At 38.4% G+C, this 26067-nt stretch overlaps 1 protein-coding gene across 4 annotated transcripts in view; it reads left to right on the top strand.

The window, feature by feature from the left end:
* GBP6 (guanylate binding protein family member 6) overlaps positions 1-26067 on the top strand; it is a 100006-nt gene that overhangs the window by 70692 nt on the left and 3247 nt on the right. Inside the window, exons 2-9 of one of the 4 annotated variants that reach the window (XM_054477201.2) lie at positions 6354-6392; positions 10822-11034; positions 11839-11966; positions 20390-20499; positions 20704-20900; positions 22989-23234; positions 24293-24573; positions 25290-25502. In XM_054477201.2, the coding sequence (XP_054333176.2) occupies positions 6354-6392; positions 10822-11034; positions 11839-11966; positions 20390-20499; positions 20704-20900; positions 22989-23234; positions 24293-24573; positions 25290-25502 (1427 nt within the window). Of the gene's footprint in view, positions 1-6205; positions 6444-10821; positions 11035-11838; positions 11967-20389; positions 20500-20703; positions 20901-22988; positions 23235-24292; positions 24574-25289; positions 25503-26067 lie in introns of those variants that run through there. The other 3 variants (XM_054477185.2, XM_054477190.2, XM_054477175.2) reach the window with 3 other exon arrangements.

Genomic DNA, 26067 nt, shown 5'->3' with positions numbered 1-26067 from the left:
AGAATCAATATCATGAAAATGGCCATCCTTCCCAAGGTAATTTACAGATTCAATGCCATCCCCATCAAGCTACCAATGACTTTCTTCACAGAACTGGAAAAAACTACTTTAAAGTTCATATGGAACCAAAAAAGAGCCCGCATCGCCAAGTCAATCCTAAGCCAAAAGAACAAAGCTGGAGGCATCACACTACCTGACTTCAAACTATACTACAAGGCTACAGTAACCAAAACAGCATGGTACTGGTACCAAAACAGAGATATAGATCAATGGAACAGAACAGAGCCATCAGAAATAATGCCACATATCTACAACTATCTGATCTTTGACAAACCTGACAAAAACAAGAAATGGGGAAAGGATTCCCTATTTAATAAATGGTGCTGGGAAAACTGGCTAGCCATATGTAGAAAGCTGAAACTGGATCCCTTCCTTACACCGTATACAAAAATCAATTCAAGATGGATTAAAGACTTAAATGTTAGACCTAAAACCATAAAAACCCTAGAAGAAAACCTAGGCATTACCATTCAGGACATAGGCATGGGCAAGGACTTCATGTCTAAAACACCAAAAGCAATGGCAACAAAAGCCAAAATTGACAAATGGGATCTAATTAAACTAAAGAGCTTCTGCACAGCAAAAGAAACTACCATCAGAGTGAACAGGCAACCTACAAAATGGGAGAAAATTTTCGCAACCTACTCATCTGACAAAGGGCTAATATCCAGAATCTACAATGAACTCCAACAAATTTACAAGAAAAAAACAAACAACCCCATCAAAAAGTGGGCGAAGGACATGAACAGACACTTCTCAAAAGAAGACATTTATGCAGCCAAAAAACACATGAAAAAATGCTCACCATCACTGGCCATCAGAGAAATGCAAATCAAAACCACAATGAGATACCATCTCACACCAGTTAGAATGGCAATCATTAAAAAGTCCGGAAACAACAGGTGCTGGAGAGGATGTGGAGAAATAGGAACACTTTTACACTGTTGGTGGGACTGTAAACTAGTTCAACCCTTGTGGAAGTCAGTGTGGCGATTCCTCAGGGATCTAGAACTAGAAATTCCATTCGACCCAGCCATCCCATTACTGGGTATATACCCAAAGGACTATAAATCATGCTGCTATAAAGACACATGCACACGTATGTTTATTGCGGCATTATTCACAATAGCAAAGACTTGGAACCAACCCAAATGTCCAACAATGATAGACTGGATTAAGAAAATGTGGCACATATACACCATGGAATACTATGCAGCCATAAAAAATGATGAGTTCACGTCCTTTGTAGGGACATGGATGAAATTGGAAATCATCATTCTCAGTAAACTATCGCAAGAACAAAAAACCAAACACCGCATATTCTCACTCATAGGTGGGAATTGAACAATGAGAACACATGGACACAGGAAGGGGAACATCACACTCTGGGGACTGTTGTGGGGTGGGGGGAGGGGGGAGGGATAGCATTGGGAGATACACCTAATGCTAGATGACGAGTTGGTGGGTGCAGCGCACCAGCATGGCACATGTATACATATGTAACTTACCTGCACATTGCGCACATGTACCATAAAACCTAAAGTATAATAATAATAATAATAATAATAAAAGAAAAAAAAAATAAAAAAATAAAAAAATAAAAATAAAATTACAAATTATACTAGGTTGCATGTCAAATCCTACAAGCTCAAAAATAACTTTACAGTATAATTTGACCTAGCTGTAAAAAAAAAAAAAAAAAAAAAAAAAAAAAAAAAAAATTATTATTCATTTTCAAATCACATTGATGGTTTCAAAAATCCAGATCAGTTTTTTTTATGTCCCTCAGGATCTGCTTCCCTATTTCCACATGGTGTAGTTTGCCTTGTTTTTCTTTCTCCTCTGTTGGCCATAGACTGGCAACTGGATCTAGAACCTTGCTCGGATTATGTGATTATAATCACTGATAGTCATGATTCTTTGTGATGTTCCCATTGTCCGGAATTTGTCTGCAGGGAGTGTCTGTAAGCTAGCTTCTGTCCCTTTTTCATGTGATCCTGTTAATCTTTGAGTGCGCTTTTGCTTTCTGTCACAGGAATGTCACAGTCACACCTTGTGTTTTCTCCCTATTCCTGGAACCTGAGATTTCTCCAAGGAGCACTTTTTTGTTTTCTTTTTCTTAAAGTGGGTAAAAAGTATTTGTAAACAAAAATATGGGTGCTGGATTTACTTATTCATATTAGAGTGCTGTTTCTTCAAGAATCTTTTAGTGGTCTAAACCAATATCTATATCTATACCCACATAGATATAGATGTAATTTTATTTTTCAACTTAAATTTATAAGGTTTCTTCTTCTTTTATTTTTCTATTTATATTTTAAACATATGAAAACCAAAATACATGAGGAAAAAGTTAGATCTCTTTGCTTGTTGCAGCAAGGAAGAATGCAACCATAGAGAACCATAGGGCATCCAAAAGTGGAGAGGTAGAAAGGATACAGGGGTTTGGGGTTAAAATAGGATGATCTTGGCAGGAACTGGTCAGAATTTATAAACTAAGTGAGTTACTGCCACAGTCAGGAGTTTCACCTTTAGAAATCATGGGTTCCTGATGAGTTGTTATATCAGTAGACCTGTCTGCTCTTCAAGAAGCTATGTAGCTGAATGAGCTGGTGTTAAAAAAAGTTTGAGCTTGGCCAATTCGTTTTGCGTGCTATGATTTGGCGCAGTTTATTTGTTTTGTGAACCGCAGTACAGTTTTGCAAGTTAAGGTTTTTATTTCAATTATCAATTTCCCCTACCTGCAAACAAGAATATTTATTTATCTATTTATTTTATAAAGTTTCACTGAGGTATAACTGACATATTTTAAATGCATATATTTATTATATATAATTTAATGAGTTGCATACACTTAAAAAATCGTCACCACAATCAAGGTAATAGACATACCCATCCCCTCTAAGTTTCCTCATGCCTGTTTGTTGTTGCTGTTGCTATTTGTTTATGTTTTGTAACAGCATGTAACATGGATCTAGCCTCTTAGCACATTTTCAAGTGTATAATACAGTATTTTTAACTATAGCTATGCCCTATGATTCTTATGTTGTATAGTAGATCTCTTGCAGTTACTCATCTTTATGACTGAAACTTTATACCCATTGAATATACTCCCCATTTCCCTCCCCTGGAACTCCTGGCAATCAGCATTCTATTCTCTGTTTTTATGAGTCTATTTTAGATTCCACATAGAAGTGAGGTCATGCAATTTTTGTCCTCTGTAACTGTCCTTATTTGTTTAGCATAATGTCCTTCAGGTTTATCCATGTTGTTTCAAATGACAGAACATATTTGTTTTCTAAAGTTGAGTAATACTCTCTCTCTCACACACAGACACACACACACACATACACCAAATTTTCTTTATCCATTTATCTGTTGATGGACATTTGTGTTTTCTCATATCTTGGCTATTGTGAATAATGCTGCAGTGAACATGGGAGTGCAGATATTTCTTCAAGTTTCTGATTTTTATTCTTTTGAATATATTCCTAGGAATGGTATTGCTGGATCATATAGTAGGTAATTTTTTGGGAAACCTCCATACTGTTTTGCAGAGTTGCCACACCATTTCACATTCTCAACAGTGTAAAAGGATTCCTATTTCTCTACATCCTTATCAATGCTCATCTATTTTTTTTATAATAGCCATCCTAACAGGTAAGAGGTGATATATCACTGTTGTTTTGATTTGCATTTCTCTGATTATTAGTGATGTTGAGAACCTTTTCAATATATTTTCAAAATATTGTATTTTATTTCTGAGCTCTCTATTCTGTTTCATTCATCTATGTGTCTATTTTTATGCCAGTTCCATACTGTCTTAATTACTGTAGATTTGTAATACATTTTGAAATCAGTAAGTGTGATGCCTCCTGCTTTGTTCTTCATTCTCAGGTCACTTTGACTATTCTGGGTGTTTTGTGCTAAGCTCCTGGCTTGACTTCATGGACCATCCAATATATGTAATGCTGTAATTACCACATTTTCTAGTTTCCCTATCTAAAGCTTTAGACATCTTGGGGCTTTGCTGATCCTGGAGAGACTGAGCCTCCCCTGGCTTGCCAGTTCTTGGAGATACTACAAGATTCTCCTGCAAGTGTGCCTTTCATATGCAAACCAACCAACCTGGAGCCCACACCCCACCACTTTCTCTGTTGGCTCTCATTCTCTGGGCCACTATCCATCTGCCCTACTCACCAAAAGGCCAACCAAAAGTAAGAACAATCCCTCTGCCCCAGAGCCCACTGAAATTATTCTAGCTAGCCAATCCTAAACCTGCTTCCCCTGCTAGTTCTAGTTCACACTTGCTCTGAACATTTACTCCAGTTCTTTGCCTCCTTGACTGCAATTGGAACCACCTGGAGGTGGGGCAAGGCTTTAAAAAAACACTCACACTCACCCTCAACTCTAGACTTACTAAATCAGAGTCTCTGGTGATGGATCAGAGCTCAAGTTTTTAAGGAGAACCCCAACTGATGTTTATGTGCAGCAAGTATTAAGAATCACTGGTTTAGTCTTATAACATCTAAAGGAGGCCTCCTACTAGAATCTTTACTTTAGACAAGCTCTGGTCTTTGACTTCTGGCCTCTTCATAAATGACTTCCAAACTGAAGGTCGCATTCCCTTGGTTGGCAAACGCTATTAGAAAAAAAACAGCTTCAATACGCCACTTAACTCTTTGGGCGTTCACCTTCCCTTGGAATTTGGTCTTTAAGATCATTCATGACAAATTAGTCAATTTTTAATATTGCTTTTGAAAATATTAAACATTTTTTATTCCAGAATTTTCCTTTTTTTTTTTGGAGACGGAGTCTCGCTCTGTCGCCCAGGCTGGAGTGCAGTGGCACGATCTTGGCTCACTGCAAGCTCCGCCTCCCGGGTTCACGCCATTCTCCTGCCTCAGTCTCCCGAGGAGCTGGGACTACAGGCGTCTGCCACCACGCCCGGCTAATTTTTTTGTATTTTTAGTAGAGACAGGGTTTCACCGTGTTAGCCAGGATGGTCTTGATCTCCTGACCTTGTGGTCCGCCCGCCTTGGCCGCCCAAAGTGCTGGGATTACAGGCATGAGCCACCGCACCTGGCCCAGAATTTTACATTTTTAACACAAGTCTTTGTCTGAATAGAGTATTCAGATTAGTCTACCACACTCCCCAAATCCTCAGCCTAAGTTATTGCCAAAACTCATGTCTGCTCATTCTGCCACTTGCTTCTGTTCTCAAATCCATTTAGCAGTGCAGCCATGGTAGACAGTCCCAGCATGCTGCTATGTCCTCTGTAGAAATTCTTTCTCCTTTTCTCACTCAGATGTTTCTCCACGCTGTGAAAGGTTGTCTATTTTGCTCAAGGGCAACTTGTGAATTCAAAATAGTTAAAGTCCCTGGGGACAAGTCTCAACCAATTGAAACTGTGGGTTGTTGGATAAATAGTCCACATCAAGGGTCCCAAACCCCCAGAGCATGGTCTATTAGAAACTGGGCCACACAGGAGGTGAGCAGGGAGAGAGCACTAAGGCCTGAGCCCTGCCTCCTGTCAGATCAGCAGCAGCATTAGATTCTCATAGGAGCTTGGACACTGTTATGCACTGCACATTCCACCTTCTATGTCCATGTATGAAGATTATTTAGCTTCCACTTATGAGTAAGAATGTGGTATTTGACTTTCGGTTTCTGAGTTGTTTCACCTAAGATAATGACCTCCAGTTCCATCCATGTTGCTGTAAAAGACATGGTTCATTCTTTTTTTAAACCAGTAATATCTTTAGATCTCTCTTTCTCTCTCTCTCCTGTGTGTGTGTGTGTGTGTGTGTGTGTGTGTGCGTGCGTGTGTGAACACATTTAAAATATCAGAAGTTCTTCACTAACAAAAGACCCCAGAACTCAAGAATTCCCACTAAGAGAAAAATGCTTAAAATATTCTTGGTTTCTAAAGCTTTGCTTATATGACTACTGTAGATTTCCTGTTTTTCTTGTGTGCCTGGGAAACTAAAGCCACCTGGAAACGGTATCAAGAAGAAAGCCTGTGAAGCCTTCTAAGATGGGAAAGACAAAAGCAAGCTGGCAGGATTGTGCTTGCTAAGGCATGACTGTGCAGTATCTGTGGCTTTTTCTGACCTCCTCTCACCCCTGCACCCAACACCCATCCTCAAACTCACATCAGATGATTCAGGCATGACTCTGCTAACACTTTAATAAAGGAATGGATTAATTTTACTTCCAAGTTTATTTTTACTGCACCATCCCATTTGTGGAAACAACTAGCTTACTCAGCTTTTTTTTTCCTTTTATAAAGGAAAGAACAGAAAAGTAAAAGGAGGAAAGAAAACAAGAGGTGAGTGAGGCAACTGAAAACTGTTCTTGGACCTGCCGTGCTATAGAGCAGGTATGTACACTTTCTTTTACATGCAACTTAGTTCCTAACTCAAGACTTGGTTTCTGATTCAGAGTGGCAACTGAGGAATGGGCAGGAAGGGCAGGGTGCCTGCTGCCTGGCCTGCAGGAGTCTGTGGCTGGCTTTAGTTCTGGGGAAGCTCAGCTTCTCCACTTGAACCAATGACAGCCAGGCACGCTGCATCCCCCTGCATGTGCTGTTCCCTGATTATCAACTCAGGACAGCAGTGAGTGGCCTGGAATGAGCCCTGGTGGGCGCCTGCCTGGCTATCTCTCTCAGATCCTGCGGCAGGCCCCAGAATGCAGAGAACAAGGAGCTTTCAGGCAATTATACTGGAAGGGAGAGTTTCTTGTCTATCTTTCTAGTCGTCACACTTAGGAAAGCTTCAGAACAAGAGCTCTATAAATCTCTACGTAGAAATAAACTTAGCCCCACATCGCTGGTCTTTATTACTTAAAAATAATTATGTAGCCCAAACTGTGTGTGTGTGGGGGCGGGGAGGTGTTAGTTTCCCATAGGAACATCAGAGTCACTTGTAGCTCTTGCTAAACAGATAGATACTTAGACCTGGGAATCTGGGTTTGAACAATCCTCTCAGGTGATTCTTTAAAAAAAAAAAAAAAGATGAAGAATAGAAACTATGTTTAAGATAAAAAAGAATTTTTTTTAAAACCACCATGTCCCATGGTGGTTGCTGCACCTATCAATCTGTCATCTAGGTTTTAAGCCCCACACGCATTAGGTATTTTTCCTAATGCTCTCCCTCCCTTCGCCCTCCACCCACCGACAGGCCCCAGTGTGTGAGTTTCCCACCCCCACCCCACCCCCACGTGTCCATGTGTTCTCATGGTTCAACTCCCACTTACCAGTTAGAACATGCAGTTTTTGGTTTTCTGTTCCTGTGTTAGTTTGCTGAGAATGTGATCTAATTAAACTAAAGAGCTTCTGCACAGCAAAAGAAACAATCATCAGAGTGATCAGGTGATACTTATGTACATCAGAGTGTGAAAACCAGTCCTGAACAGGATTGAACAGCTGTATTTCATTTAGTAGAAGTTAAAAGGTCTGTGATTCCCGCACAGCTAAGAAACCAGAGGCCTGGTTTATATAAAGTTGTTTGCAGGAGCAGCCACATCTTCCTAGAGCTGCCTTTATTGTTCACTTTAAAGAAGGGACTGTACAGTTGCAGTCACTGTAATGTGATGAACATGCTACACATCACATTACAATGCATTTCATTGTGGAAATCAGGACTTCGTGTGTGATCTCCATTTTCCTTACTCCCCTCAGTGAAGAATCAGACAAGAGCAGGTTGTACAGCAACAGCGTGCTTGAACTTTACAGTTTTGCTCCTGTTAAAAATTTATTTGTAGTTTTTGTTTCTTAGTAACTTATAGTTTGTATATTTTGTTGAAATATATAATCTAATGGACCAATTGTTATTGTAATTATTGTAGTAACCTCCATTTAATTCAACATTTACTGAAATCCTATTTTGTGGTGCATGCTATGCAAAGATATAAACTTATAATGTCTCGTTTTACTATCAAAACACCCTCCAGGTTAGATGTATGATTTAACTCACAGACCCCTATAATCAACAGGCTCAGCTAGATGAAGCCCCTTGGTCAAGGCTACATAAATAGTGAATGATAGAGCTGGTATTTTTGGTGGCATTAGATGCATCTTGAATGTTTGACATATCAATTCAAAACTGAGTATTTGAGACATTTGAAGACAATATTATGTTTACATTTTTCTAATTATAAGGAAATACAGGTATCATAGAAAACCATTTTAATATAATGGCAATAAAAATGTGCCAGGAGATCTACAGAATAATTGTACTTTCAATACTAAATTTATGGAATTAAACTTCACCTCTAAAAATATTACAATTAAATCCCATATGCCTTTCACCTCGATTCACCCAAAAGTAACATTGACTTTATCTCTCAAAAAGAAATCTCTCTAACTTATCTATTAATATATATGTACGTAATTTATCTATCTCTCGAGATATCTATAATTTATCTCTATATATAACATGCAATATTATATGTATTGTTATTCTTATTCTTTTTCTTATTCTTATCTGTGGGAGTAAATTGCAGAGAACCTGATCCTTTCTAGGCTAAGTATTTCAGCCTGTACTTGAATTCTTTAGATTCTGGACATTCTCCTGCTTCCCTTTTGGAAAGACAGCCTGTATTCTCTAGAGTTTCCTCATCCCATAGTGGATCCTTTCCCTTCTCCCTACTATTCCCATCACTCTTCCAAACCTGTAGATAAAAGACAAACATATAAGGTCACACTGATGCATTAGAGAACAAGTTTCAGTATATGATGATCATTAAAAAGTTACTGCAGGTTGTTGATCAAAAACCTTATAGCATAACCACTGTCTTTGAGGTAGATTATTCTGACAGATAAGTGGTTGCAGTAGCATAACACAGAGTAATAGGTTGCCCGATTATCCAGGCTTTTGTCTTTTACTCTCTTTTTTGTTGGTAAAATATACTTAATAAAATTACTATTTTACTAATTAAGAATATACTTTGGTGACATTAGTTGTGCAGCCATCTCCAGAACTTCATCATTGTAAACTGAGTCTCTCTACCTTTAAACAATGATTCTGCATTCCCTCCTCCCCCAGCCCATGGTAGCCACACTTCTACTTTCTGTCGCAATGTATTTGATTATTCTAGTACCTCATACAATATTTGTTCTTTTGTGTCTGGCATATTTCACTTGGCATAACGTCTTCAAGGTGATCCATGTTGTAGCATGTGTCATAATTTCCTACATTTTTATGGCTGAATAATAGCTGATTGTAGGTATATACAACATTTTGTTAATCTATTCATCTGTTTATAGTCATTTGAGCTGTTTTCATCTTTTGGCTATTGTGCATAATGCTGCCATAAACACTGATGTACAAATATCTGTGTGAGTCCCTGCCTTTAATTTTTTGGAGTGTATATGTAGAAGTAGAATCGCTTGATCAAGTGTTAATTCTATGTTTGGTTTTCCAAGGAACCATCATACTGTTTTCATAGTGAGAGTACCAGTTTGCATTCCATGAACAGTGCACACAGGTTCCAAATCCTCAACATCCTAGCTAACACCTGTTTTCTGTTTTGAGGTTTTGGGCTTTTTTAAAAAAAATAATAGTCCTAATGGGTGGGTCTAACATGTTACTTCATTGTAGTTTTGATTTTCATTTACCTAGTGATTAATGATGTTGAGCATGTTTTCATGTGCTTATTGGCTATTTGTTTTCATGTGCTTATTGGCCATTTCTTCTTTGGAGAAACATCTAGTCTACTCTATCCATTTTTGAATTTTTATTTTGGCTATTGTTCCTATTGAGTTTTAGGAGTTCTTTATGTATTCTATCAGAAACATGATTTGCAAATATTTTCTCCCTTTCCATAGGTTGCCTTTTTACTCTGTTGATAGTGTTCTTTGATGCACAAAAGTTTTTAATTATGATGAAGTGTGGTGTATCTAATTTTTTTCACTTGTTTCCAGTGGATTTGGTATCATACACAAGAAATCATTGTGTATGACATACCAGAAATCCAAGGTAGGCAGAACAGAAACCAGAACAGGTAGCTCCCAGTCAGGTTAGCGTGTTACAGATAAGGTCTTCTTTGCTCCCTCCACTTCAAGGGAGAGAACTGGGAAGTGAAAAACCACCTCCTCCAAACTAAGACCATGTCACTGAGTGGAGTGGGCAGAACTGGCAAACAAAATGCCATGAAATCGCCTACCATTTTGAATGTGCCTTTTAAAAATACTGGACATTCGCCTGGTTGCTATAGACTTATGACTGTTTTCCAGAGCTCCTGTAAGATCATTTTAGTCATTTTTTTAAAGTTGTTTTGTGATGTCTCCAAGGAGAGAAAGACTTAGAACTTCCTAGCCTGCTATTTTACTCAGTTGTCCAGGTTTGTAACCCGGGTTCTATGATTTCTGCATTCATCCTTTGTAAGACTCGTGATATCATTTGTGTATTTGTGGCTATAATAATCTCTAACTTGCAGATTTTTGTGTCAGTGGGGTCGGATACTTAAGGCATGCATCACAGGACTTGGAGTATTAGTGGGCCCCCTATTATGGTAACAATTACTTGGATTTGAATAGTACTACTGAAGTAAAACTTTAAAGAAGATAATGTTCCATGTTTCATCACTTAACGTCATTACAGATTTGGGAGAGTGATAAAAGAAGCCTTCTTCAGTCAGCTAATGCTAGATTACATGTTGTCCAGTAGAAACACAGAAGTCTCATTAGTCCTATGTTGATGGGTGCTTGGGAAACACTGACACAGAGAATGACAATGTAACGTTATTTCTACTGGGAGGCTCTTCTAGGTTGGCAGTTGCCATGGAATCTGGACCCAAAATGTTGGCCCCCATTTGCCTGGTGGAAAACAACAACGAGCAGCTGTTGGTGAACCAGCAAGCTATACAGATTCTTGAAAAGATTTCTCAGCCAGTGGTGGTGGTGGCCATTGTAGGACTGTACCGTACAGGGAAATCCTACTTGATGAACCATCTGGCAGGACAGAATCATGGTAAGTGGTATCCTGGGGCACAGGCCAGTTGCTTGATTCCAGCTATATCTCAGCTTCTTGATTCTCTACCCCAGAGCACATGAAGGTAGACTCCAATTCCTTTCAATAAACCAACCTTCTCATTCCAATTCTTACCACCAAACCACTACCTTATGATAATCTGTTCTCATATTTTTTCCCTCATTCCCATTAAGGAAACTCTACATTACTAGTGCCCAGAATCCTACCTTCCCTTGTGTATTCAAGTCCTGGGCTCCTTTAATTGTGTCTCCTTTGTCTTACAACATATTTTGCTTTCCTCATGTAATATTCCCATCAACATATGAAGATGTTTTAATCTATATAATCTTGAAAACCCTTCCTGAGTTCCATATCCCATGTGGCCACCAACTTCTGTTTTGTTTTTGTGTTTGTTTTAGTTTTTAATCACTTTTCAATGCAAAAAAAGATCTCAATTTCCCTTTTTGAGTTTTTTCCTTCTCGTATCTTTCTTCAACCCACTCTTCTCTAACTTTGAGCCCCACCACTTTTTAAGATGTTCCTGTTATCAGTGACCTCCTCTTTGTCTGATTCACAGATTTCTCTTTGTCTCCATTTTGAGCCATTACTTGGCGTCATTCTCACATTTAATGTCCCTTGCTTTTTTATATAGATTATTCACAAAGTAAGCCATTCTTGAGGAAATACAGAAAGCACCATCATGTATGTTGGGGTAGTTACAATCCAACCAGTCTGATGCTGTGGCCCCAGGGCGGCTTGGCTGCTCTGCTGTCCCTGTGCTTAGCTTCCTCCTCTTCCCTGCAGGCTTCCCTCTGGGCTCCACGGTACAGTCTGAAACCAAGGGCATCTGGATGTGGTGCGTGCCCCACCCCTCCAAGCCAAACCACACCCTGGTCCTTCTGGACACTGAAGGTCTGGGCGATGTGGAAAAGGTAAGACAGAGAGTCATAGACAGGTTCCTTTTATTCCAGACGTGATCCTTGTAATTGAACTGTTGTGATCTATTTGTGCAAACTAGAAATCCAACGATAGTGAATAAGGCAAACTTTGACCTGTTTGAATCACACTTCTAGACAAGGTTAGATATAATGGTATATTAGGTAAAACATTCTTTTATTTCTTGGCACAGTGGTGAATGATTTGATTCAATTTGATAAAAGGTTGTTAAGCAGTTGAGTTTCAGGCCTTTGGGCTGAGTAGCATAGACATTGGTGAACAAAGTAAAGGTCCTGCCCACAAAGAGCCTTCAGGATGTAGTGTGACTGGGAAAGAAGCAGGTTGCTGAGAGGGAGGACATTGGAATGCAATGCAATCCCTGCCCTCTGTCAATTCCACAGGGAACTCTGTGGCTGGAATGGCCCTTTTGAGTTATCATGTTTTGGGACAAGGGTGCTAGGCCTTCATCCCTGGTGCTGGTCAATCACTGGAAGTCTGCCCTGGAAAACTTTCTCATTAAGAGAGCTGACACCTGTGATCCAGGCAGCACCTCACAGCTTTCACCACATACAGTTGTGTATAACAGTGCTTTGATAAGAAAGAGAAGAGGTATTGACTCCAATCTCAGGAGATGAGGAGAGGCCTCTTACCCACCTTCTCAGCTACCATGTGAAGAGTACATTTGAGGGTTGGAATTAAGAGAGTTAAGTTTATATTTCTCATGATGAAGCTCATCAACTACCCACAGAGCATTCTGGAAGGCTTTCAGACATTTCTGATTGTGCTCGTCATATAAAAGTATTTGTTCTTCCTACAATAAACATTATAAGATGAATTTTTGGTATTTAGCGTCTTATGAATGGGTGAAATAAATAATTCCTCTCTTTTATTGTCTTAGTTTGAGATTTATTTGGGAATAGGTTCTAAATTTCTATACACTTTATTTTTGCCCCAACAGGCATTAGAAATTCTGTTTATTTTTCTGCTTTAGTGTTGTATAATTGACAAATAAAAATTGTATATAATTAAGCTGTACAACTTAATGTTTTGATATGTGTATACACTGTGAAATGATCACCACAATCCAGCCAATAATACAGCTGTTACCTCACATAGTTGCCATTTTCTTTTTTCTATGCTCTCTTTTTATTTTTTGGTGTGGTAAGAACAATTAAGATCTGTCCTCTTAGCAGAAGTGAAGGTCACAATCAATATAGTATTGTTAGTTAGAGTCACACTGCTGTACAGTAGATCTCCAGAGTTTATCTTTCATAACTGAAATTTTGTACTCTTTGACCAACATTTCTTCATTTCTCGCATCCCCAGCCCCTGGCAACCACTATTCTACTCTGCTGCTATGAGTTTAACTATTTGACTATTTTAGATTCTACAAATAAGTGAGATCATGCAGTATTTGTCTTTCTATGTCTGACTTATTTCACTTAGCATAATGACCTCAGTGTTCATCTATGTTGTTGCAAATGACAAAATTCCCTTTTTTGAGATTGAATATATATAGACGGATTCACAGCTGAATTCTACCAGAGGTACAAGTAGGAGCTGGTACCATTCCTTCTGAAACTATTCCAATCAATAGAAAAAGAGGGAATCCTCCCTAACTCATTTTATGAGGCCAGCATCATCCTGATACCAAAGCCTGGCAGAGACGCAACAACAAAAAAAAGAGAATTTTGGACCAATATCCCTGATGAACATCGATGCAAAAATCCTCAATAAAATACCAGCAAACCGAATCCAGCAGCACATCAAAAAGCTTATCCACCATGATCAAGTGGGCTTCATCCCTGGGATGCAAGGCTGGTTCAACATATGCAAATCAATAAACATAATCCAGCATATAAACAGAACCAAAGACAAAAACCACATGAATATTTCAATAGATGCAGAAAAGGCCTTTGACAAAATTCAACAGCTCTTCATGCTAAAAACTCTCAATAAATTAGGTATTGATGGGATGTATCTCAAAATAATAAGAGCTATTTATGTCAAACCCACAGCCAATATCATACTGAATGGGCAAAAACTGGAAGCATTCCCTTAGAAAATTGGCACAAGACAGGGATGCCCTCTCTCACTACTCCTATACAGCATAGTGTTGGAAGTTCTGGCCAGGGAATTAAGCAGGAGAAAGAAATAAAGGGTATTCAATTAGGAAAAGAGGAAGTCAAATTGTCCCTGTTTGCAGATGACATGATAGTATATCTAGAAAACCCCATCATCTCAGCCCCAAATCTCCTTAAGCTGATAAGCAACTTCAGCAAAGTCTCAGGATACAAAATTAATGTGCAAAAATCACAAGCATTCTTATACACCAATAACAGGCAAACAGAGAGCCAAATCATCAATGAACTCCCATTCACAATTGCTTCAAAGAGAATAAAATACCTAGGAATCCAACTTACATGGGATGTGAAGGACCTCTTCAAGGAGAACAACAAACCACTGCTCAATGAAATAAAAGAGGACACAAACAAATGGAAGAGCATTCCATGCTCATGGATAGGAAGAATCAATATCATGGAAATGGCCATACTGCCCAAGGTAATTTATAGATTCAATGCCATCCCCATCAAGCTACCAATGACTTTCTTCACAGAACTGGAAAAACTACTTTAAAGTTCATATGGAACCAAAAAAGAGCCCGCATTGCTAAGACAGTCCTAAGCCAAAAGAACAAAGTTGGAGGCATCATGCTACCTGACTTCAAACTATACTACAAGGCTACAGTAACCAAAATAGCATGATACTGGTACCAAAACAGAGATATAGACCAATGGAACAGAACAGAGCCCTCAGAAATAATACCACACATCTACAACCATCTGATTTTTGACAAACCTGACAAGAACAAGAAATAAGGAAAGGATTCCCTATTTAATAAATTGTGCTGGGAAAACTGGCTAGCCATATGTAGAAAGCTGAAACTGGATCCTTTCCTTACACCTTATACAAAAATTAATTCAAGATGGATTAAAGACTTAAATGTTAAGCCTAAACCCATAAAAACCCTAGAAAAGAACCTAGGCAATACCATTTAGGACATAGGCATGGGCAAGGACTTCATGTCTAAAACACCAAAAGCAATGGCAACAAAAGCCAAAATTGACAAATGGGATCTAATTAAACTAAAGAGCTTCTGCACAGCAAAATAAACTCTCATCAGAGTGAACAGCCCACCTACAGAATGGGAGAAAATTTTTGCAATCGACTCATCTGACAAACGGTTAATATCCAGAATCTACAAAGAACTCAAACAAATTTACAAGAAAAAAACAAACAACCCCATCAAAAAGTGGGCAAGGATATGAACAGACACTTCTCAAAAGAAGACATTTATGCACCCAGCAGACACATGAAAAAATGCTCATCATCACTGCCCATCAGAGAAATGCAAATCAAAACCACAATGAGATACCATCTCATACCAGTTAGAATGGCGATCATTAAAAAGTCAGGAAACAACAGGTGCTGGAGAGGATGTGGAGAAACAGGAACACTTTTACACTGTTGGTGGGACTGTAAACTAGTTCAACCATTGTGGAAGACAGTGTGGTGATTCCTCAAGGATCTAGAACTAGAAATACCATTTGACCCAGCCATCTCATTACTGGGTATATACCCAAAGGATTATAGATCATGCTGCTATAAAGACACATGCACACGTATGTTTATTGCGGCACTATTCACAATAGCAAAGACTTGGAACCAACCCAGATGTCCATCAATGATAGACTGGATTAAGAAAATGTGGCACATATACACCATGGAATACTATGCAGCCATAAAAAGGATGAGTTCATGTCCTTTGTAGGCACATGGATGAAGCTGGAAACCATCATTCTCAGCGAACTATCGCAAGGACAAAAAACCAAACACCGCATGTTCTTACTCATAGGTGGGAATTGAACAATGAGAACACTTGGACACAGGGTGGGGAACATCACACACCAGGGCCTGTCATGGGGTGGCAGGAGCAGGGAGGGATAGCATTAGGAGATATACCTAATGTAAATGATGAGTTAACGGGTACAGCACACCAACATGGCACATGTATACATATGTAACAAACCTGCATGTTGTGCACATGCACCCTAGAACTTAAAGTATAATAAAAAATATATATATTATATATATTCAATAAATATATATATGCATGCTATTGATAGTTTGGCTGTGTCCTCACCCAAATCTCATCTTGAATTGTAGTTCCCATAATCCCCACATGTCGTGGGAGGGACCTGGTGGGAGGTAATTGAATCATGTGGGTGGTTTCCCCATGCTATTCTCGTGATAGTGAGTAAGTTCTCATGAGAGCTGATTGTTTTATAAGGGGATTCCCCCTTTACTTGGCTGTCATTCTTCTCTCTCCTGCTACCATGTGAAGAAGGATGTGTTTGCTTCCCCTTCCACCATGATTGTAAGTTTCCTGAGGCCTCCCTAGCCATGCTGAACTGTGAGTCAAACCTCTTTCCTTTGTAAATTGTCCAGTCTCGTGTATGTCTTTATTGGGCAGCATGAGAACGGACTAGTACAATGCACATACATGTACTCTACATTTTCTTTTTCTGTTCGTGCATTGATGGACATTCGGGTAGTTTCCATATCTCGGCTATTGTGAATAATGCTGCAATTATTATGGATATATTTAAATATTCATACTTCCATATTTAAATATAAATACAAATATGAAAGTACAGATATCTCTTTAAAATACTGATGTAATTTCATTTGGATTTATACATAAAAGTAAGATTGCTGGATCACATGGTAGTTCTATTTTTAATTTTTTGAGGAACCTCCATACTTTTTCCATAATAGCTGCATGGATTTACACTCCAAAAAACAGCAAATGTTCTCTTATTTTATATTCTTGCCAACAATTGTTATTTTTAATTCCTTTGGTAATAGCCATCTTAAATGTGTCAAGTGATATCTTATTTTTGTTTTAATTTGCATTTCCTTGATAATTAGCTATTTTGTACACCTTTATACATACATATTGGCCATTTGTATGTCTTCTTTTGAGAAATGTGTATTCAGGTTCTTTACTCATTTTTTTACTGTTTATTTTAACTTCAGCGGTAGATGTGCAAGATGTGCAGGTTTGTTACACAGATAAACATATGTTATGGGGGTCGGTTGTACAGGTTATTTTATCACCCAGGTATTAAGCCTAGTATCCATTAGTTATTTTTCCTGCTTCTCTCCCTCTTCCCCTCCCACACCCTCCCATAATCCCCAGTGTGTGTTGTTCCCCTCTATATGTCCATATGTTCTCATCGTTTAGTTCCCACTTACGAGTGAGAACATGCAGTGTTTGGTTTTCTGTTCCTGCATTAGTTTGCTAAGGATAATGCCCTCCAGGCCCATCCATGTCCTTGAAAAGGACATGATTTTGTTCTTCTTTATGGCTGCATAGTACTTTATTGTGTTTGTGTACCACATTTTATGTATCCAGTCTATCATCGATGGGCATTTAGGTTGATTCCATGTCTTTGCTATTATGAACAGTGCTGTAATGAAAGCAAGACATATATGTGGCCAACAATCATATGAAAAAAAAGCTCAACATCACTGATCATTACAGAAATCCAAATGGAAACCACAGTAAGATAACATCTCACACCAGTCAGAATAGGGTATTAATAAAAAGTCAAAAAATTACAGATACTGGTGAGGCTGTGGGCTTTTACACCATTAGTGGAAGTGTAAATTAGTTCAACCATTGTGGAAGACAGTATGGCAATTCCTCAGAGAGCTAAAGACAGAACTACCATTCAACCCAGCAATCCCATTACTGGGTATATACCCAAAGGAACATAAATCATTCTATTATAAAGACACATGCATGCGTAAGTTATTGCAGCACCTTTGCTCATTTTTAATGAGGTATAAGGGTTTTTTTTTGCTACTGAGTTATATAAGTTCCTCATATATTTTGGATATTAGCCCCTTATCAAGTATATGGTTTGCAAATATTTTTCTCCTATTCCATTGGTTGCATTTTCACTCTGCTGATTGTTTCCTTCGTTACCTGAAGCATTTTAATTTGATGCAGTCTCATTTGTCTAATTTTGCTTTTTTCACCTGTGCTTTTGGTGTCATATCCAAAAACATCATTGCCCAAACCAATGTCAAGTTTTTTCCCTGTATATTCTTCTGGTATTTTTACGGCTTCATATCTTTTTTTTCCCCTTCTATCTAACTAAAATTTTGTACCCTTTGACTAACGTTTTCCAACGTTCCTGTTCCCCTCTCCACTAGGCCCTCGTAACCATCATTCTACTTTCTACTGCTATGAGTTCAACTCTTCTAGATTTCACATATAAGTAAAATCATGCAGTGTTTGTCTTTCTGTGCCTGGTTTATTTAACTTAGCTTAACATCCTCTAGATTCCTCCAGGTTGTTGCCAATGACAGGATTTCCTTCTTTTTGAAGGCTTAATAGTATTTCATTGTGTATAGATTTCACATTTTTTAAAATTCATTCATCTGTTGATGGAAACAGATTGACTCCATGCCTTGGCTATTGTGAATAGTACAGCAATAAATATAAAAGAACAGATATCTCTCTTTGACATAGTCATTTCATTTTCCTTGGATATATACACAGTAGTGGGATTTCTGGATTCAGTTTCTGGTTTTCCATTTAAGTCTTTAATCAATTTTCAGTTGTTTTTGTGTATGGTGTGTAATAGGATCAAATATTGCTCTTCTGCATACATGTGGATATGTGTTTTCCCAGTACCATTTATTGAGGAGACCATCCTTTCTTCAATGTAAGCTCTCAGCACATTAGTCAATAATGAGTTCGCTGTGGATGTATACATTTATTTCTGCATTGTCTCGTCTGTTCCATTGATCTATATGTCTGTTTTTATGCCAGTATCATCCTATTTTGACTACTGTGGCTTTGCAATATATATTAAAATCAAGAAATATGATGCCCCCAGCTTTGTTCTTCTAGTTCAAGATTACTTTGATTATTCAGGGCATTTTGTGATTCTGCATTAATTTTAGGATTGTTTTTTATATTTATTTAAGAATATTTTTGGGCCAGGTTGAGACAGCGGAGGTGGCTTGAGGCTAGGAGTTAGAAACCACCATGGGCAACATAGTGAAAGCCCATCTCTACAAAAAAGAATAATAATAAACAAAATGCCTTTGGGATTTTTATAGATACTTTAAAGTCATTTATCAAACAGTGATATACTCCTGTCTAAATAGTTTATTGTTTGTCACGAGTCCCACTTCTAAGAAGAATCCTTATTGATTACTTTTTTAAAAATTAAGGAGTGGGGGACATAAAAAAATGAATAGGCTATTCTTCCTACCTCCAAAATCCCATATAGAATCTCCTGGAATCATGTAGAAATCTCTAGATCTCAGTTTTTATATTTGCTTTAGGAACCAGTTACACATGCTTTTTAGGATAGAAATAATTCCTGGACTATCTATAATTTAGACATGCTATAGTTTATAAAAACAAATTTAGCCTGACCTTTAGTGTCCTTAATCAACTAGGTACTGGAGCTCCCTATTCAGTCTTATCTTCTGCACTTACCCTCTGCTCATTCAGGCCAATAAACTATTCTTATTGCAAAGACTCCTGAAATCTACAATCTCTAATTTTGTTTCTGTGGGTCTTTCTACTTGCAGAATCACCTTCATTTCTTCAAATCCACATTCAATCAATTTTTTAACATTCAGCTCATGACTTCCAGGAAACCTTCATATCACATACACTCTTCAATTTTCATAGCTCTTATCTTCCTGGATAGACTTGTAATTTTTAATTTAACATTATAGCTATGGGTTCCACTTCTTATGTACATTACTAAGATGTTATCTATAAATATTGTCATTTTTATTGAATTCATCATTATGAATGTTTGTCACAGCTTTGAAATAGTCATCTTGAGAGTAAATTTATTAAATTTACTTTTCTAAACATAAGAACAGTGAGAAACATTCTTCAGTTTCCTATAAGTGTTTGCTGAATTTAACTGAATATAATTACAATCCCCAGTTATGCATACTATGGTATGGTTTTTGTACGTGATGCATGGCCAATAAATATGTGTAGACTGAAGAAGTGTTAACACTCATCATGAATATCCAACTGTAAACCAGATATTGTACTAGTTTTTCCATATATGCATCTTATTTCATCCAATTGATGAAAAGAAAAACGCTATGAAGATTAGAATCCTTTTATATGTAAAGAAATTGTGATTAGAAGACATATTGTAACAAACTGTTGTTTACATTCATGTCTATCTTCTTTGTAGAGCAAGTACATTAGCTGAAATCATAAATGAAAGACTGACAAAATAAATGTCTCAGTGAATTTCTAAAGACTACACTCGTAAGTCCTTTGCTCTAATGTGCTTTTTAGGGTGACCCTAAGAATGACTCCTGGATCTTTGCCCTGGCTGTGCTCCTGTGCAGCACCTTTATCTACAACAGCATGAGCACCATCAACCACCAGGCCCTGGAGCAGCTGCAGTATCCTTCCAGGAACAGAACAGAATCACCAGGTTTCATTGACTTTATAGGAATGGAGATCAAGTCATTTCCTCCTTCCCTTTAATGTAATTACCTGTGGTGCAGCATAGGGAACCCAAGACAAAAGAGAGTGTTTATAATATTTTTATAAAATAAATGTGTGAATTGTGGGCAGACGGTTTCTTTTCCTTACCTAAGTCCTAGTTATGTGACGGAGCTCACAGAACTAATTAAGGCAAAGTCCTCCCCAAGGCCTGATGGAGTAGAAGATTCCACAGAGTTTGTGAGTTTCTTTCCAGACTTTATTTGGACAGTACGGGATTTCACTCTGGAGCTGAAGTTGAACGGTCACCCTATCACAGAAGATGAATACCTGGAGAATGCCTTGAAGCTGATTCAAGGTATCAGAATGTGGCCTGGGTTGTGGGTGGTCCCCTGGGTGTGTGATCTGCTAAACACTGCCCATCAATCCTGGGGTTTCATTTGTATTTGAGACTAGATTGAGGTCTGTAGAAACGGGGACTGAGGGGTATGTTGAAGAGCTCTAGGAATGGAGCCTAGTTCACTTAAGAAAAGTAGAGTCTAAAATGCAGATAAATTATTCAAGACAGATTTGTTCTTTGTACAATTACTACCTTAGCATTCAGATTACAATGGGTGCTAAGACTTTCTAAAAACAAGATGCTTGTGATCCGTGTTTTGCCCTCTGCTTTTCTGTGTTTAGAAAATGATTGACCAGATAATTGTTAGACATGAAATTACAATGAAAAGCCTATCTAATAAAAATATAAATGTGTGTGTTAGTCCATTTTGCATTGCTATAAAGGAATGCCTGAGCCTGCGTAATTTATAAAGAAAAGAAGTTTATTTGGCTCATAGTTCTGCAGGCTGTACAAGCATGGCACCAGCATCTGCTTCTAGTCAGGACCCCAGGAAGTTTTTACTAATGGTGGAAGGTGAAGCGGGCAGCTGGTGTGTCACATGGTGAGAAAGGGAACAACAGAAGGGGGTAGTCTCAGACTTTTAACAACCAGATCTTGTGTTAACTCATTACCACAAGGATGGTAACAAGGTATTCATGAGAAATCTGCCCCTGTGACCCAAACACCTCCCACTAGGTCCACCTCCAACATTGGGGGGGGTCACATTTCAACATGAGATTTGGAGGGGACACACATCCAAAATACCTCAACATGTTACACGGATATTATTCTTCTCATGGAGGGATATAACTTTTCAATATCCATATAGTTATATCATCTACAAAAATGATTTTGTGTTCTAAAGCAACCTGAAGAAGCATGTCTTTACAATCTGTGCCTTTTCAAAATTTCTGATAATTGTTGGAATATTCATTTTACTTTCTATGTTATGATTTTTCTCTTAAACCAACATGTGTATCCATGCTAGAATTTCATAATGATTGTTTTAATGGGTTACATTTATCTAAGTGTGTATCTGATAAAACCTTATGAGAAATATCAATTCCAGTGAACTCACTGTTGCTTTCATTTTTCTATTTATGCTTTCTTGAAACATTTATTAAAAATTCATAGGCAGAAGAGCAACACTGTCAAATCAAATACAGTCTTTTACTCTTCAGAGTTTATAAAGAAGTGATGATTATCTTAAAACTACCTTATTGGCTGGGCATGGTGACTCACACCTGCAGTGTCAGCACTTTGGAAGGAAGAGGTGAAAGGATTATTTGAGCTCAGGAGTTTGAGACCAGACTGGGCAACATATTGAGACCCTGTCTCTATAAAAACTAGAACAAATCAGCTGGTGTCATGGTGCACACCTGTAGTCTCAACTACTAAAGAGGCTAAGGTGGAAGGATCACTTGAGCCTAGGAAATCAAGGATGCAGTAAGCCGTGATTGTGCCACTGCCCTCTAGCCTGGGCAATAGAGCAAGACCTGGTCTCGAAAAAACAAAACAATACAAGATTATATACTTGTTACATTTAGTCTTCAGAGGATTTTACTAAAAAATAGCTAACAGCATACAAATTCTTTTAGCATCAATGTGGTTTTCTTAAATAATCATGGTATCTTTTTTACTATCCCAAATGTTGCTACTTATAATATTTATCCTGGATAGTTTATTTCTGGCTCTTCTTTTTGGTCCCACAGCTCAGTTGCTACATGGAATGAAGTGGACAAGAATTTACATTTGCTATTTCATTAATTCAGGCATTCATTTAGTAAACATCTCGTAACAATTACTTTATACTCAGCACTATGTTCAGGTCTACAGATACTAGCCATGGGTTTTGTTTGTACTTGAGTCAGATATCTCCCAAAGTTTCCTGCCAGCATTTTATCACTGGTACAAGTTTCATGTGCAGAGAAGTATTTAATTTTTATGTTAAAGGAGGTCTGTAAGCGTAGAAGATGGCAAAAAGACAATAAACCCTATCAAAAATACCTTTAGCTCCCTTATACCAAGACTGTTTTCACTATATTCTCTGTTTTTCTTATCCCTCAGGCAACAATCCCAGAGTTCAAACATCCAATTTGCCCAGGGAGTGCATCAGGCGTTTCTTTCCAAAACGGAAGTGTTTTGTCTTTGACCGGCCAACAAATGACAAAGACCTTCTAGCCAATATTGAGAAGGTGTCAGAAAAGCAACTGGATCCCAAATTCCAGGAACAAACAAACATTTTCTCTTCTTACATCTTCACGCATGCAAGAACCAAGACCCTCAGGGAGGGAATCATAGTCACTGGGAATCGTGAGTCTCCTTTTTACATTTCTGTGGGGCCTCATGTGTGTTGAATATATTGTATAATGTGTTTCTCAGAATATTTGTTAGATTCCATATAGAAAAACTATGTGTATATAGGTATTCACACTCAGTGAAGAAATGTGTATAATTATCACACTTATTGCAATTTACAAATTCCTCTCCAATATTGCAAACTCTGTCACTGATATCTGTGGCTTCCACATATCTGAAAAAAAATCCCCCACTGATAAAATAACTAACTGAAAATAAAAACACATATAATATTTTCTTAGGGGAAATATTTTCTAAGTCCTATGTGTTCAGTATTCTTTGCCAAGAGAATAGAAAAGATATGTTCAAGTTTAAAAACCTCTAGAAGGCTGGGGGTGGTGGTTCACACCTGTAATCCCAGTACTTTGGGAGGCAGAGGCACGCAGATCGCTTGAGCTCAGGAGTTTGAGACCAGCCTGGACAACATGGTGAAACCCCATCTCTACAAAAAATACAAAAACTAGCTAGGCACGGTGGCACATACCTGTAGTCCCAGCTACATAGGAGGCTGAGGCAGGAGAATCGCTTGAGTCTGGGAGGCGGAAGTTGCAGTGAGCCAAGATCACACCACTGCACTCCAGCCTGGGCCTCAAAAAAAAAAAAAAAAGTCTATAAATAAATAAATATTAGCCCATAAGTCCCTGAAAATACAATGGTAGCTTCAGAATTAGGAATAAATGTGATATGATTTACCCTGCCTCATTTTATCTGTGTAAACTACTTTTCTTGTAATTTTTTAAATGAGAAATTGTACTTCCTGCATACCCCCTAGTATGTTAGATACAAGTAGATATTTAAATTTTTTAGCACTGTGGACTGGAGATCCATAAAAATTGAAGAGTCATTATGAAAATAAAAGTGATAATAGCAGAAGGAGGTAGGGATGTGAGTGTATGTGTTTGCATGTGTGCACGCGCGTGTATGTATGTGCATGTGTGTGCTCAGAAATGTAGCCTAGGATCCCATTGAGCTTTAATTTCATATTTAGCCCCTAAATCTCCTGGTTCATTTAGGTCTGGGAACTCTGGCAGTGACTTATGTAGAGGCCGTCAACAGTGGAGCAGTGCCTTGTCTGGAGAATGCAGTGATAACTCTGGCCCAGCGTGAGAACTCAGCGGCCGTGCAGAGGGCAGCTGACTACTACAGCCAGCAGATGGCCCAGCGAGTGAAGTTCCCCACAGACACGCTCCAGGAGCTGCTGGACATGCATGCGGCCTGTGAGAGGGAAGCCATCGCAATCTTCATGGAGCACTCCTTCAAGGATGAAAATCAGGAATTCCAGAAGAAGTTCATGGTAATTTGCCTTAGTCATTACTGTTCATCACCCTTCCCCTTGAAGAATGAAGCCTATAGTTGCCTTTATTGTCACCAATGCTCATCTGTCACTGAGGAATAACTTATCGTGGATTCTCATGAGGGATAGAGTTTCAAAAGACTACATATCCCTCTTTTATCTCCCCAAACCTTAAGCACTCAACTAGAAAACCTTCTGATGACTGAGGTAAAATCAATACAGATCATTTAAGATCCTCCTTAAGTTAACACTTCTAAGGATTCCAGGCCTGCTCTGAACATGCACAAGTCATCCCTGAGCAGTGCACTTTTTCTGTGCATAGTCTACCTTTCCCAGGATACAAAGATTCTCTTACCAGATCTTAATTCCGGGCCATTGTTCAACTTACATTGCTCCTTCTTGTATCCTTGTACCATTGAGGACAGGAACACAGGATGATACCATTGCAACAAACCATAGAGATTATGGAATGTAGTCCCATCATGTCACAGATGAGGAACCTGAAGCTCAGGAAGATTAATGAACTTTTCCATAGCCTTGAAGAGAATTTCTAGCATTGCAAATGTATGAAGTTTTGTGTTTCTGATTCCACATCTACTCCACTAGAATGTTTTTCTCATGAAGACCACAGTTAGATCGACTCTTCCACCAGATTCTTTAGAATTTCATCTCCTCCATGTTTCTTCTGGTGACATCTCTCTATATTTCCCTTGCAGGAAACCACAATGAATAAGAAGGGGGATTTCTTGCTGCAGAATGAAGAGTCATCTGTTCAATACTGCCAGGCTAAACTCAATGAGCTTTCAAAGGGACTAATGGAAAGTATCTCAGCAGGAAGTTTCTCTGTTCCTGGAGGGCACAAGCTCTACATGGAAACAAAGGAAAGGATTGAACAGGACTATTGGCAAGTGCCCAGGAAAGGAGTAAAGGTGAGGAATAAGGGGAGCATGGGGAAGTTTATAGGATAGAGTGAATGGAGTCTTCAGCACCAGCCGTGGGTAATAAGAGAGCAGAGGGATAGCATAACGCCTTAGCTTTCAATGTCCACTACTTAACATTTATTTCTTAGAATAAAAATTTTTATTCCAAAACAAAGGGTATAGTATTCAGAAATCCAGGAGAGACAGAAGGAAAATTACCACCTAGGTGGTGGTAATAAACATAATAGTAGTAATAATACAACTAACTCACAACGAGCTGTTATTACCTACAGTATACTGTTAAATTCTTCCCCAGACATTTTAATTTCATCTTCCTAATGACTTTAAGAAGCACCTTTATTTTGGAAATTTTACAGATCTGAACTTAGTACCCAAGGATGATTACATGACTTGCCTAAAGTTCTAGCCAGCAAGTGGCAGGAGAAAGCAACAGCATAGATTAGAGGCAGCATTGCACACTGGAAGACAAACGTGTATAAGCATCAGAGATTGGGAGTTTGTACACCTGTGCACATAGTTCTGCCTGGCCGGAACCCAAAACAGGTACAGGGAG

This window comes from Pongo pygmaeus, chromosome 1 (genome assembly GCF_028885625.2).
Source record: "Pongo pygmaeus isolate AG05252 chromosome 1, NHGRI_mPonPyg2-v2.0_pri, whole genome shotgun sequence".
NCBI lineage: Eukaryota > Metazoa > Chordata > Mammalia > Primates > Hominidae > Pongo > Pongo pygmaeus.
The sequence above is the reverse complement of the archived record's forward strand: the minus strand, read 5'-3'. Positions and strand labels throughout refer to the sequence as shown.